This window comes from Bactrocera neohumeralis, chromosome 3 (genome assembly GCF_024586455.1).
Source record: "Bactrocera neohumeralis isolate Rockhampton chromosome 3, APGP_CSIRO_Bneo_wtdbg2-racon-allhic-juicebox.fasta_v2, whole genome shotgun sequence".
NCBI classification, from domain to species: domain Eukaryota; kingdom Metazoa; phylum Arthropoda; class Insecta; order Diptera; family Tephritidae; genus Bactrocera; species Bactrocera neohumeralis.
This window is the reverse complement of record NC_065920.1, coordinates 20431047-20446045: the sequence shown is the minus strand read 5'-3', so window position 1 is coordinate 20446045 and position 14999 is coordinate 20431047. Positions and strand designations below refer to the sequence as shown.

Below are 14999 nucleotides of genomic sequence, written 5' to 3'. Positions count from 1 at the left end.
CTAATCAACTGCTGCCAACTATTATAGTAGTAAATACCTATTTGAGGGCCAAGTTATCTACCAGAGTCTCTCACGCCTAGTATTTTCTTTTTGGTTCGGCCGGAAAGCCCGAATTTCTTCGGAAAGCAAATTTATCTTATTTCTGTAGACTAACTTGACGTAGCCCCACAAAAAATTTTTAAAAGAGAAATATATACTGTTTTTTTGTACGCTGGTGGAATCATTGCAACGGTGAAAAATTACTTTTTGTTGCCAAAAAAAGGACTTGGTTGACATGTGGTTTCAACAAGAGCGGCATATGCCACGCGTGCTCATCATTTTGAGGGAAAACTCGGAGAACAATTCATCTTTGCGACAATCATGTAATATATAACAAACAAAGGCAATAAAGCAAGATTTTAAGCTCAGTCGATGGCTTTCAATCTTTTATTTGAACTTTAACTTTAATTACTAAAACTTAATAATGCAATAAATGCCGATAGAACAAAGCAACAGCTAAGCCTTTGCCCAAACTCATATAGACTCTCTAATTAATTTGACTGGAGCATACAACTGTTGCTTTGCTGCCCACCATGAGCCAATAATTCGGCGCTCATACCAAAGCCAAAACGCCTTCTCACCTAAAAATCCTTCTTAACTCTCCAACGAAGTACTGTTAGAATGGTCTTCATTTACTTAAATGAATGTCTATGTATGCAAAAGCGCCAAAAGGAGCCAGAACAAACGAATTTATGCCACTCTAAATTGCGGCTAACAACTGACCGAACGTGTGCGCTGCGGCTTTAATTTTGATTTATGTTTTCCCATAGACTTAACAGTGTAAATAAATTGCGAAACAAGTAAACCCCGAGTAATTGCACGCAAAAACGGAAATAAAAGATTTATTTCGCCTGTTAATGTGAGAATGAATACTTTCTGCGTATATCGGTACAATATTTAAAGATGTATGTGTGAATGAGGAGATTATACGTGTGCATCAGTGTTTGTCTTTCTACTTTCTTTATATTAAAAAAGCGATTTGTGGTCAATTGGTAGTCATTTTTGGCGAATTTGTATTGAAGGATTTGTGGGTAATAACGAAAGCTCGGCAGAGAATTTTATAATCACATTTTAATTGAACCGTTATCGTTCAGCTGTTGGCATACACCGATGATATACCAATCATTGACCTCAACTTCCGCGCCGTTGGTTCTGCTTCTCCAAACTGCATAAGGAAGCGAAGCAATTGGGTCTGGTAGTGAACGAGTGAAAAACTTGGCTCCCACGACACTGTTGACAATCATAACTTCGAAGTAGTAGATAATTTCGTCTATCTTGGAACCAGTATTAGGACAAACAACAATGTCAGCATCGAAATCCAACACAGAATAACACTTGCCAACAGGTGCAACTTCGGTTCTGCGGAAGATTTATGGTTCTTTGTGCATTGGCTACGGCGAACATCGAGTTATACGATGCCATTGACATACTATGTATGTAGTTCAACGAATAAAGAGACAGCGGTTACGCTGGCTAAGACATGTCGTCCGAATGGCTGAAAACACTCTAGTTTTGAAACGATTCAATGCAATACCCGCCGGGGAAGCAGAGGAAGAGAAAGACTTCCACTCCACTCCATGGAAAGACCAGGTGGAGACGGACCTAGCTACACTTGGAATTTCCGTTAGTTGGTGATATCAGTGTATATCATTTTGAGTGAAGCAACTTTTGTTATTGTGAAAAAATAGATAAAAAGGATTTCGTGAGTTGATAAAATATTGTCCTAGGGGACTGCACACGATGAACCCGCTCCCAAACGTGAACAGTGGGCACTGAAGTTTGTGATTAGATTAGAAAGGTAAATGTGCCATCTATTAAGTCACAACGACTCACCCAGCATATTGATAAATTCCAATGTACAGCTAGGTGCTATTCAGGCGATGTGATTCCTAAACATGAATCCAAGGGCCTTTATCCTGCGCCTACAGAACGCTGTGCAGTCAATTTGCAGGTATTCTGGAGTTTCAGGAACCGCAGAACCGGCCATTCCCACAAGAAGCTGGGCCCATATTATATAAGGGATTCCCGAGCTTTCTTACTTACTTTAGCCAGTGTAAAAGGCGATAAGTAGCCTGAGTTTGTTCCCTGGAAGGTTGATTACATATTTAAATATTTAAGGTTGTAACCACCCATTAGCAACTTGGCATGACGCATGCCTTGGGGTTCAGTTTAAGTGTTTGGGATGCATTTAGAATAATTTTTATTGACCTATTGAAATAGGAAGCACCATCAACAGTGACCTGTTCTCAGATCTCAAAAGAATGACCGCTGGGAAGAAATTTTCGTCGAGTGAAGAGGTGATCGCAGAAACTGAAGCCTATTTGGAAGCAAAAACAAATCGTTCAACAAAAATGGTATCGAAAAATTGCCGGGTCGCTATAATCGTTGTATCAGCCTCGAAGGGAACTATGCTATATAAAAAAAAAGAATTTTAGAACAAAAATGTATGTATTTTACTATGGTAGGCCGAGGACTAGCTTGAAAACTAAACAAGTCGTCATTACTTCCGAGCAATATAATTTCTATTGATCCGAGAAGTACATAAACAAAAGGAAAAAAATCTTGAGAATTTCGGATTTATTTCTCCTCCTAGTCTTCTTTTAGCGCGATTGTATTGACCCAGGGAAGCTTTAACTTCTTCAACACAAGAGTAAACCACCTTGGTCGACTCAAATTTGCGAGAATCTTTTTCACATTTGGAAACAAAGGGAAGTCGCATGTTGCCAAATCTTGGGAATACGCTGAATGGGGCGCCAGTTTGTATTCCAGTTTGACCAATGTGGCCCTGGCGGCGAGGGAGGCGTGAGCCGTTGCGTTATTTCTCGTCCAATAGTGTCGTTTTTCTGCAATTCAGCGTCGAATTAGCCCCATATTTTGGCAGAGCCCGGAGCCCGTTTTTCCCTTCTTTAAATACACAATGTAGATAAAAGAATATTTGAGCACCGTTCGATAAAAAATATGAGCAAGAGAACTTCAAATCCACCAAGTTTTTGATTCCCTTGGAATTTTAGTTCGGCGGAACACGAGTCGCCTATTTTTAGGATAATATCTAAATCACCCATATATTGTTGTTTTGATCAAAAGCGGCAATTACGAATGAAATATTAAGAAATCAATCGCTAAATTTGGCTTATAGTGACTTTTCCTCTTGCTGAAAGATAATTAATACATATCATTCCTAATATTTTGTCATAAACTGTACTTTACGAATTAAAACCAGTGGACTTCAAACTTCATTTACAGCAGTTTGATTGCCAATCCATATATTAAGAAAGACACACACCTTTTTTGAAATTTACATACATAAATAGGCAAGGTTTAGTCAAGTTGCACACCATATACATACATATGTATGTACACACGTATCCGGAGTTCTAAAATGCAGTTCAAAGCGGTAAATATTCTATGTTTGCCAATCTCTTCTGGAAGATTTGATTAATGTAATTCAACACTGAAGCCAATATCCAAATATTAAAAAAAAATTATATTTTCTTCTCTAACTTACATAAATAAAATAAATATATTTTTCTAAGACCACATAATTTTAATTTTACTAACGAAATACGGCAACATTGGCCATCGTTAAGTACTAAACATCAACCAATCAGAAACGCACAGATATTAAAGAAGAGAAATATTAAGAGCAGCAAAGATATTTAAGAAAATCCCTGTCGCTAGCGATTATAAAAATCAGAAAGCAATAAGTAGTGAAAAAGAATCAGTGTCGAGTGGTAATTTTAGTGAAAATTCATAAGAAAACTTGTGTTTTTACACAATAAAAATAAGATTGTGCGATTAAAAAGAAGTCTTCCTCATAAATAGTGCTAAACACAGCAGCTTTCATAAAAAATATTTTCATTATTATTCGGCATCCGCTTAAGCGGTCTAGAAGAATCTGCACAACAACAAAATTTAATTTCTTAGATAAGATGAAATTAATACTATGTAAGTATGAACAACTAGTTGTTATTTGGTATCGAAATTTCATTATTTCCTTATACTAATGTGCTTCCAAAACACATATGCTGTTATCTTTGCAGCTACACTTTTATTAGTCGGTTTGGCTACCATACCGCTGCCGGCATCCGCTTTGTATTCGCCAAGCGATGACGTGGTGGAATTAACGCCCTCTAACTTCGATCGTCTCGTCGTCGATGATGATGCCGTTTGGGTTGTTGAATTCTTTGCACCATGGTGTGGTCATTGCAAATCCCTCGTACCAGAATATAAGAAGGCGGCCAAGGCTCTGAAGGGTGTAGTGAAAGTTGGCTCAGTGAACGCTGATGAACATCGTTCGCTAGGCGGTCAATATGGTGTTAAAGGTTTCCCAACCATTAAAATCTTCGGCGCTAATAAGCGTTCGCCCATTAGCTACAGCGGCCAACGCACAGCTAAAGCTATTGCGGAGGCGGCACTAGCTGAAGCCAAAAAGAAGGTGCAAGATGTTTTAGGTGGCGGCAGTAGCAGCAACAGCGGCAGCAGCAGTGGTGGGGGGTCAGATGCCGTCATTGAATTGACTGATGACAACTTCGACAAACTGGTTTTGCAATCCGATGATGTGTGGTTGGTTGAATTCTTTGCACCATGGTGTGGTCATTGCCAGAAACTGGCACCTGAATGGGCTAAAGCTGCTAAGGAGCTGAAGGGCAAAGTTAAATTGGGCGCATTGGACGCCACAGCACACCAGAGCAAGGCTTCGGTAAGTAAAATATTAAGTTATAACAAATAGTTTATAACGAGATTGAGAACTTTGATGGTATGAAGATTTTTTTATACACACACACACAAATAAATATTTTTTTTTACTATTTGTAAGCAAAATTGATTCAGAAAAAAATTAAAAAGCCAAACCAAATTTTTGCCAAAAATTAACAATATTTCAAATGGAAGCGTTTAATCCGATATAAACCGATCTGCTATAATTTAATAATTAGAGATACACAAATTGCCAAAAACTCTATAAATCTGTATATTTATTTTCCTCCCACAGGAATATGGTATTCGCGGTTATCCCACAATTAAGTTCTTCCCAGCCGGTAAGAAGAGCAGCAGTGATGCGACAGAATATGATGGCGGTCGCTCTGCTTCCGATATTGTCAGCTGGGCGCTTGAAAAACACGTGGACAGCGCACCTGCTCCAGAATTATTCGAGATTTATGATGAAAGCTCTTTCGAAAAAGCTTGTGAGGGTAAGCCACTTTGCGTGGTCTCAGTGCTGCCACACATCCTGGACTGTGATGCCAAATGTCGCAACAAATTCCTCGATACATTGCGTGGACTGGGTGAAAAATACAAGCAGAAATTATGGGGATGGGCCTGGGCTGAAGGTGGTGCACAAAGCAGCTTAGAAGAATCGTTGGAAATCGGCGGCTTCGGTTATCCTGCTATGGCTGTAGTGAATTTCAAGAAAATGAAGTTCTCGGTATTGAAGGGCTCCTTCTCCAAGGATGGCATCAATGAATTCCTGCGTGACATTTCCTATGGACGAGGTCATACTGCTCCAGTGCGTGGTGCTAAGAAACCAGAAATTGTCACTGTACAACCATGGGATGGCAAAGATGGTCAATTACCAGCTGAGGAAGAAATCGACTTATCAGATGTCGATTTGGATGACACCAAAGATGAGCTTTAAAGTATCTTTAGTTGAAATATTTAAACACCTGCATATTCATGTCAATATACACTAAGACTTACCGAAGAAATAGCAACGTTTTACTAGAAAAGGAAGTATTGTGAATGTAAAAAGACATTTGGGCGAATCAAAGATAAAACCACCAAAAATAAGAAAACAAAAAAAAAAACTAATTTTTCAGTTCAAGTTCAAACCTTTTTACACACTACCTACTTAATTAATCATTTATGTGTGACAGTGTTTTTAATTGTCACGCATAAATAAATTCTTAAAATATGCGATTGCATTTACCTATTTACGTGTATAGTTTAACCACGCATACCTATATGTATATAATATGTGTAACAAGTGAGTATGTTGATAGTACTCAGGTGTTATGTGTATTCCTTTGCATTATTTGAAATGTAACTTTTAATAGGGTTCCGGACAGTCCAATTTAGTTGTATTGTAAATTTAAGAGATCCCAATTATATAACGGTAAAACTATTTTACTTAAATATATTTTAGAGCCAACATTAATCCAATAAAATAATAGGTAAATAAAATTATAAATTGATATTTTTTCTATTTCGAATTTTTGTGCTCAACTTATTGAAGTATATGTAAATGAATAAAAAAATCTACTATTTTAAAACCTTGCGTCTTTAAATCATTTGAAGTTCGAGTATAATCGAGTAAAATCGACATTTTTCGACTTCAAACAAACAAAGGAAACAAAGGAGTCATCAGACATTTCAATGTTTCTAGTTTTAACAAATGGAATTTTTTGTAGCTGATACTCTCCCACAGAATGCGTCAAGGACCAAAAACATAGAGATACAAGCGTTCACCCAGCAGTCTTCATAACCGAAACGGACCCACATTTTTATCCGAAAAAAGTCTCTCTCGGAGGCATCCCTTGAAATTACGTTGAAGTCAATATAGCATAAACACATTCTGGATATTCTAGCTGGTTGAACTCCTGCCTACATCCCGACACAACGTTCCCACGACAGTTCATTCTACATAATTGGAACGTACCCGATTGTGTACGTGAGGCATTACGGAAGCATTATGCTTTTGTCAAGCCAACTAACTCCTTTCCAGAAATCATTTATTTTATTTAAATGCAAAAGTATTTCAAAAAATGCAGCACATTGACTATAAATACATGTGCTGGATCAAGTTAATGGCCAATAATAACGAAATATGCATATAGTATGTTCAATTAGATTAATTCTCGATATTCCTGCATATAAAAATATGTCTTTCCATTAAAAAAATAAACCCACAAACCGCGAGACAAATCTGCGCTTGAGATTTGCGGCGCCACGTCATTGCTCGCAGAACACAGGCATGGATGATGAAATTGAAAACAACAAAAAGAAATTGTAGAAAACACATTTTTATTATAAAAGTTGGATAGTATGACAAAATGTATATTTATTTATATAAAATGTTTATGTAAAAAAGTGCTATAAAAATACGTATTCGCACACGTCTTTATAAACAAACTACATGCTACACTATAACTATGCTAGATTTTGTATATATCTAGATTTGTATATTTTTAAGTATATGGTAAAAATGCAAATGTATAAAAAGTGTCAAATTAATTGGCATGTCATTTGAGCTTTAAGTTTTGGCCCGATAAATTTTTTGTTGCTTATAAATGCTAAGAACTTACAACAAAAAGGGTGTGAAGGTTGTATACTTTTGTTAGTAAAACTACTTATATAAACTTATGTATATTATTCGCTATTCCGATATAGGATGCTTAAAATATTTGATCTTGTGAGCACAGGATTTTGTGATAATTCGAGAACCGTTTTCAGGATATTGTTAACTTTTTATTTGAGGGTATTCGGTTTTTTATTTTGGAAAATTATCTTAAAAATATGGGGATATTTCATTTTAAGATATTTTTATTTCAGGTTTTAGTATTTTTAAGTACACGTCTGAGTTGCACACAACCTGGAAATGTGTTAACATCAATGTAAAAAGGCAAGAATATTCTATTTTTAAAAATACTTAAATGGAGTCACGCTGCTATATACGTGCACTTCAGCACTATTCAAACTGGCAGTAAGTTTTTAATATACCACAAAAAACCTCAAAAGATTAAACAAAGGATAGTTTGAATTCTTATTGTAACTGCAGTTAACAGAGTACGTTCTTGTCAGTATTACTTAAACACTCATTTAATATGTATGTAATCATACATAAATTAAATTAGTTTTTTGTTACCAAACCTTAACCACATTTTGTTGTAAAAATAATTAAATTCATAAATGCGAAAGAGTAGAAAAAATTCTGTAGTCTTTTTAGCTGCCTAAACTTCTTGGAAACGATTTCGCAACAGCGTTTCTTACACACTACATAGTTACATGACGACCTCCCGCTACGTTGAGGTTGTCTCAGTGCTTTTGATCGACCGGAAAGTTCTCTATAGATTGTATTGAATGCGATGTGGCTGAAGTTATGGTCGATGACGCATCCATATAACTATATTTTTTCTCCTCGCGACACAAAAACGGATAACATAGTATGCCATAGTAGAATATCAAACAAGCCATAATAATGAAGAATATTATTGCGATTACACCGAAAGTAGAATAACTAGAGTTTTTATCTAAATATTCTTTCGGTGTTTGTGGTGGTTCTGTGGTAGGTGGTGGCGTTGGTTGATAGCCTCCATAATAACCACGACGTCCTGATGTGCGACCCGCATGTAGCGTTGAAAATTGGCAGGTAGCTGCGGGCAATTATAGCGAGTTTATTTCAAGTAAAACATGGCAAATTCATTTTTATACTCACCAATTATAAGTAAAGCAATAACGAAAGCGTTTCTACACATTTTTTTTGCACTAATTAACTTTAATGCTAATCTCTAATGCACTTGTTGATATTCTCCGAATGGACAAATTAGTAATTTTACAAATCTCCTTGTCTACTTATTTGTTAATATTGCCGATGGTGCTGCTTCTTCGTTCAAGGCAAACGCGTTTGTGACGACGTTGCCAATTGGGAAATCTTTAATAAACGATGTATACCATAAGGGTAAGAATTATTTTTAGAGTTTTTAAAGCTATTTTTTACAACATACCACAAGTTAGTTTAAATAATTAAGGGATCTTAATTGCGGATGATTACGAACATAAGCGGTCAAATATAATTTGCAAAGGGTATCAAAATAAATTGATATAAAGAGTTAACTTGTCATAAAAAGCTATTTATTTTAATAAAAAAATTAATTTATGTTTTCTTCCAAGTTCGTATACTATTTAATTTCTTATTATATTAAGAATAAATCTTCCAAATAACTTTATATTTATATTTGGTTATATTAGAAACTATTGTGAATTATTTGAACTCAAGTGCCCGGCAGGAATTTTCTTTCATTTGTGTTATTTTCTACCTGAAGGTAGCAATTAAGGTTTACAGATTTGAGCCGTGAAAGCAGAAAACAAGTGTTGTATGTGAAGGAAAGCCTATGGTTATGTACTCTTTTATATACATACATACATTTATTACTATATATATGAACATATATAGAGATTTTTTAAAGGATCCTAAAGTGCCCATTTTTGTTCGTATATTTTTAATGATATACACATACTATATATACATATGTATGTACTTAGATTCGAGTATGACAATGTAACAAAATCCTTGGGTTTTATCATAAGCAACTTTAACTCAAAATGATATGTTTACATACATACAATATATACAATGTAGGACTGATATGAGTAGTAGCAGTTAGTATTTACTCATAAATAAAATTTAACCTCGACAAAAGTCGCCAACCATAAAGTGTGATAATAAATAACTTATTGCGCATTGAAATTAATTGATTTTCAATATTTCGAATACAATGTAAGTGTACACATATGTACATATATATAAATATATTTCATTGTGTTTTGAATAACTTACCTATTCGGCGATGTATTGAGGTAGATAGTAGATAGTATGGTATGTATGTATGTCATTACATGAGTGGAAATTTGGTTTTCAAAAGTGCCGGCAAATTGATGCGCGGTGATAATGATTGATGAATTTACATTGGATGATGTAATGAAACGAGAAAACAAAAGCAAAACAAAAATTATTAATAGGAAATAAAATGAGTTATATTTAAGTAAGTATGTAGAGAAAAAAAATAAGAAGATAAGTAGAATTTAAAATAAAAGTGAACGACATCATAAATGCCTTTGAGGGCAACGAACAGGTAGACGTTGGCAATAACTTACATACAGACGTGTGTATATATGTAGATATATATAAGTATGTAAATAACGTGTAAAAACTATAAAACTATAGTAGCTACAAATATTTTTCCTAGAGACTTCCGAGTTATGTATACATTTTTATATTTCTTATGAGCTGGTAGCTACCTAATAAGAAATTTGCTCTGATAGTGAGTGGAAAAATCTATTTCTCTGACATTTATACTGTTACTAAATTTTTGTATATAGATATGTACATATGTATATTTAAGGGTTTAGTTATAATTATATTTTAGTATTTAACGGACATCTCTTCGAATTTCTACATTATTTATATTATATGTACATATGTATATACAGTGAAATTCCTCATAACCGGACACCCACGGTCGCAGTATTGTAATCCGGCTAAGGAAAAACGGACGTTTAAAATGTATTCTTAGAGTCAGAAGCTGCAAAACCTAAACTCAGAACTATATTTCAAATAATAAACCCGAGCCAATGCCAGCTAGGAGTAAATTAATGACAATATGGGAGATGTGCGGCTATTAGGACTGTCCGTATTGGGGAATTTCATTCAATACCAAATAAAATACACCAATTGTAAATTATAGTAAATACGTGATGACGTTATGATTTACTTCCGTGATAACAAATGTACATTTTCAGAAAGTAGAAGTAGAATATATAGTCGATATCAAGGCGAAGAAAATATTATTATATTATATATTGATATGCAGAGTATACTTGGGAGTTTTTCCGAACCAATGAACTACAAACACAAAATTAAGGAGCAGACTTCATCGGTTTAATTTCCTATTGGGTAGCTAAGCACACCTTTTAAACGAATATGTGAGGGAGCAGTATTTTATATATAAAATATACCTGATATTTAGAAATTAAAATCACGTACACTTATGCACATATATAGTGTTCTTGTGGGAGTATATATATGTACATACAAACATACATAAATATTTATTTATTTATATTATAAGTCGAAGTGTACTTATAGAACTTGTTGAGCAAAGCAAAAACTGCAATAAACAAAGCGCTATAAAATTGAGAATATGTGAATATGTAAGAATATACATATAAACTTATGTATGTATATTCGTATATGTAGTATATGAGCAAGCAGTTTTGAAGCAAAACAAACAAAAACGTGGTGAGGCAGCCAAAATAAAAGGCTTTAGAAGCCGGCTCGTTTTTTTTGTTTAAGACTTTTATATTTACTATATAAGTAAGTAATGGACGTATGCCATGTCTGTAGTTATATATGTTTTTATACTCTTGCAACATGTTGCTTCAGAGTATAATAGTTTTGTTCACCTAACGGTTGTACGTATCACCTGAAACTAAGCGAGATAGATATAGGGTTATATATGTACATATGTACCATACATATGTACATCACATCGAGTTTCCCGTGAGTACATCACATCGAGGGTTTAGAGTTCCCTAGGCACAATGCCTTCTTTTCTTATATAGAGTCAGTTTTCGTGAGGGCAACTCATGACTTTTAAATGATTAAAAGTTGTCCATGTCCATGTTGTGATGTGGAAGTCATAAGATAACTTCAAGTTAGTTTTCCCATAAAGGTTGTGGACTTAGCTAAATGTGAACAAAAGGGTTATTGACCCCATAAAATGTAAACAAAGGGGTCATTGACTTCGGCAAATATAAACAGTAAGGTCAATGACCTCATAATGTAAACAAAAGGGTCATAAACCTCATAAAATGTAAACAAAAGGGGTCATTGACATCGGCAAAATGTAAAAGAAAAGGTTTAATGAACCCAAATGAAAACAAAGGTTTTCAACTTGGCTAAATGTAATCAGGGCCCATTGTCCCTCTATCTGTCTTTCCGTGCGTGCCAGCTTTAACTTGAGTAAAAATTGAGATATCTTTGTGAAACTTGGTACACATATGTAACTACTAGGCCTTATGAACTTGAAAGTAGTTCCCTCGCTTTTATTCTTGCAAGCTGGAAGAGTATGAAGTGTTCGGTTGTACCCGAACCCAGCACTACCTTATTTGTTAATCTTTGCTTCAATATTCTCAATATATGGCGTGTGTAGAGATATACACGAAGCGATAAATGACTGTAAACAAATTCAAGATATTTTACGTATTGCATAAGCTTTTATAGAAGCTTACATATACATACATATGTATATAAATGTACATTAACATAGTATTTAAAATTTAATATTTTTACATACACATACATATTTGTGGACAGCAAAATTAAATGTCGTCAATACATAAGTATGAATGTACATACATATGTACATATATTTTCTATATTTATTGCAATACTAAACTCTGACGCTGCTTGATTATAAAATTAATCCAACAGCTGTCTCAATTAATAAGCATACGCAATATTTTATAATAAATATTTTACTGCGCATATTTCTCTTGTATATTTTGTGATTGTGATTAAATCAGCTGTGCAAATTTTATTAAAAAAAGACAGATACTCGTATTTTTATTCAAAAGCTGTAAGAGTCATATCAATTGGTTCAAATGCGTTAAATGTTATGTTATGTATAGGTATGTATGTATGTATTGCGTGGTAAAGTATTGGTTTATTATCGCAAATCTGTAATGCGAATAAACTGATAAGTAAGCGAAAGGTCAGTGAGTCATATACCCGAAGATTGTTTATTGGTGAAGAAGCTAAAAAAAAGATAAAAAATACATACATACATATACTCATATTCGTAAATAAATAAAAATTAACAAAACATGAACTTTTAAAAAAAAATTAAAAAAAAATAAAAGAAAAAAAATTAATATGTAAGTAAAATATTAAAAAAATAATAATTTCAATGGGACAGTGAATCATAGATATGAAGAAGTTTTATTGAGGACGAAGTTATAACAAAATTTAAAAAAATTAAAAAAAAAAATAAAAGAAAAAAAAAAATTAATATGTAAGTAAAATATTAAAAAAATAATAATTTCAATGGACATATCTACTATTACACATACATACATATGTACATATACATATGTACATACATACATACATATGTACATACTTACAAAGAAATTGAGAATTTAAGTGCTTTGAAAACTTGTCCGAATTAATATTGCAAAAATAAAGAATCTATTATGCTATGCAACAGCTGTTTCACCCTTCAAAAAGGTATATTTTCTTTGTATGTATAAAAACCGTTTGCACTCAAATTTCAACCCTCAAAATAAGATTTTCTCACACTTTTCGAACATGTGATCTGTCAGTGATTTCGCGTTTATCTGACTGAATACGAGTTTGAATAATTGTTGCTTTGCTATGATTTACTGCGCTCACCGTTCTACTTTACATTCAAAAATAACTGTATTTATTAATGGAATGCCCGCTTTAATTGTCAAATTGTTGAACTTAGAACACTTATGTACATACATATGTATATGTATATAAGTATGTACATATCTAGTATTTGACTCTAAATATTCGCTATGCCAATAAATTATCCCACTGTTCCACTTTAGTTTTAGAAAAAGAAAACTTAGAAGCTTTTATAGGGCTTGCCACTAATATTTTCACTTTGCTTTGCTTCTAATTTGTTATGAATGTACATTCGTATATAAGTACATACATACATACACACATACATATATATCGGTAATATAATAATCTGTTATTTTCACCTTTATTTTTTTTCGTTCCATATTTCTGCGCTGCAATTCGTAAAACTATAAACAGAACTGCACGAATGTATTTTGAAATATTTTCATATTTAGATACATATGTATGTACATATATATAGGCACGTACACACACACATACATATGCATGTACATGAATTGTAATTTCAAACAAAGGCGCACGGAAATGCATTTTTTTATGAATACTTCGACGGTGACCTTGATAAATGTTATACAAAACTTATATCTTCATACTTACATATATACAAATATATATGTATATATATATATATATACATATGTATGTAGATTTGTGTATATAGTACAAAATATCATATTCCTTCAATTAAGAAAATAAATATTGCATGATATGGAATGTATGCGATTTTAGGCAGTTCTACCTATACAAAGCTGAGATATACATGCATAAATGTACATACATATCTTATTGTCATCGTTGGAATATCGGAAGGATCAGTGAAAACCATTTTAGAAGATCATTTAGGCCTAAGAAAAGTGAAAGTGAACTCACTAAATTTTTTCGAAAAACAGCGCCGCGTTAACGTCTATGAATAAGTGTTTTCGGTGTACCAAGATGTCATGAAACGTATTATTACTGGCGATGAGTCTTGGATCTACGCTTACGACCCGGAAACAGAGGATTAATCGGCCGAATATCATGGAAAAGGTGAGCTAAAGACAAAAAATCACGTCAAAGCAAGTCTAAAATCAAGGTTATGTTGACAATTTTCTTCGATTATCGAGGTGAGGTGCACACCGAATTCCTTCCGACCGGCCACACTGTCCACAAGGAACACTATTTGAGTTTGAAAAGTCGTTTGCGCGAAGCTATTCGTAAAAAGAGGCCGAAATTAGGGGCCGACAACTCTTGGTTTTTTCACCACGATAATACGATTCCGAATTGACTTTAACAACTATGTATGTATGTATTTCGAGGATTGGAAAAAAAACGTTGGGACAAGGGTATTGGGGTCAAGAGGGAGGGGACAGATTTTGAAGAATAAATTAAGAATTTGAAAATTATGAAAAAAGTCTTATTATTTTTTGCTCATAGTAGTATGTACAGTAAAACCGGACACCATTGCAGTGTTCTTGTCCGGCTAAGGGAGCTACCCATATATGGAGGCGTGGAAAAACGAGTGTTTAATATACAGTTACTTAGAGTCGGAAGCTGCAACTCAGAACTATAAATATGTATATTTTTCTATTGAACTAATAAATAAGTCAGGCATTAGTGAGTGGATGACAATTATCTCCTAAGTTTCCGTTGACCCACAGCGAACTAGACGGCACCAGCTCAGGAGAATTTGTTTACTATGACCACTTTACATATTGTTCTTAAAAACTATTTTAAAACATCAAAAATTAGCCAGAATTAAAAAAACAGGAACTATAAATTGTTCACAATTTTTATGAAATCTTGTCTGTTTTACAGA

General features: G+C 33.8%; 2 protein-coding genes and 1 long non-coding RNA gene across 4 annotated transcripts in view; 1 reads left to right on the top strand and 2 right to left on the bottom strand.

Moving 5' to 3' along the window:
• The window catches only part of LOC126752347 (uncharacterized), a 453313-nt gene that overhangs the window by 364844 nt on the left and 73470 nt on the right, over positions 1–14999 (bottom strand). The window lies entirely within an intron of this gene.
• On the top strand, positions 3691–6223 carry LOC126752332 (protein disulfide-isomerase A6 homolog). Its single transcript, XM_050463050.1, has 3 exons — positions 3691–3984; positions 4080–4738; positions 5030–6223. The coding sequence occupies exons 1-3, from the start codon at positions 3969–3971 to the stop codon at positions 5669–5671; spliced, it is 1317 nt and encodes a 438-aa protein (XP_050319007.1). The 5' UTR covers positions 3691–3968; the 3' UTR covers positions 5672–6223.
• Positions 7037–14999, bottom strand: part of LOC126752344 (uncharacterized) — a 203374-nt gene continuing 195411 nt past the window's right edge. Inside the window, exons 2-3 of one of the 2 annotated variants that reach the window (XM_050463067.1) lie at positions 8468–8513; positions 7037–8405 (exon numbers count right to left, since the gene is read on the bottom strand). In XM_050463067.1, the coding sequence (XP_050319024.1) occupies positions 8068–8405; positions 8468–8507 (378 nt within the window). In that variant the 5' untranslated portion in view covers positions 8508–8513 and the 3' untranslated portion in view covers positions 7037–8067. Of the gene's footprint in view, positions 8406–8467; positions 8662–14999 lie in introns of those variants that run through there. The other variant, XM_050463066.1, reaches the window with a different exon arrangement.

Excerpts from the sequence above, each read along its gene's own strand:
- LOC126752332 (XM_050463050.1), top strand. Across the intron at positions 4,739-5,029 it reads CACACCAGAGCAAGGCTTCG|GAATATGGTATTCGCGGTTA; the intron begins GTAAGTAAAATA and ends TTCCTCCCACAG.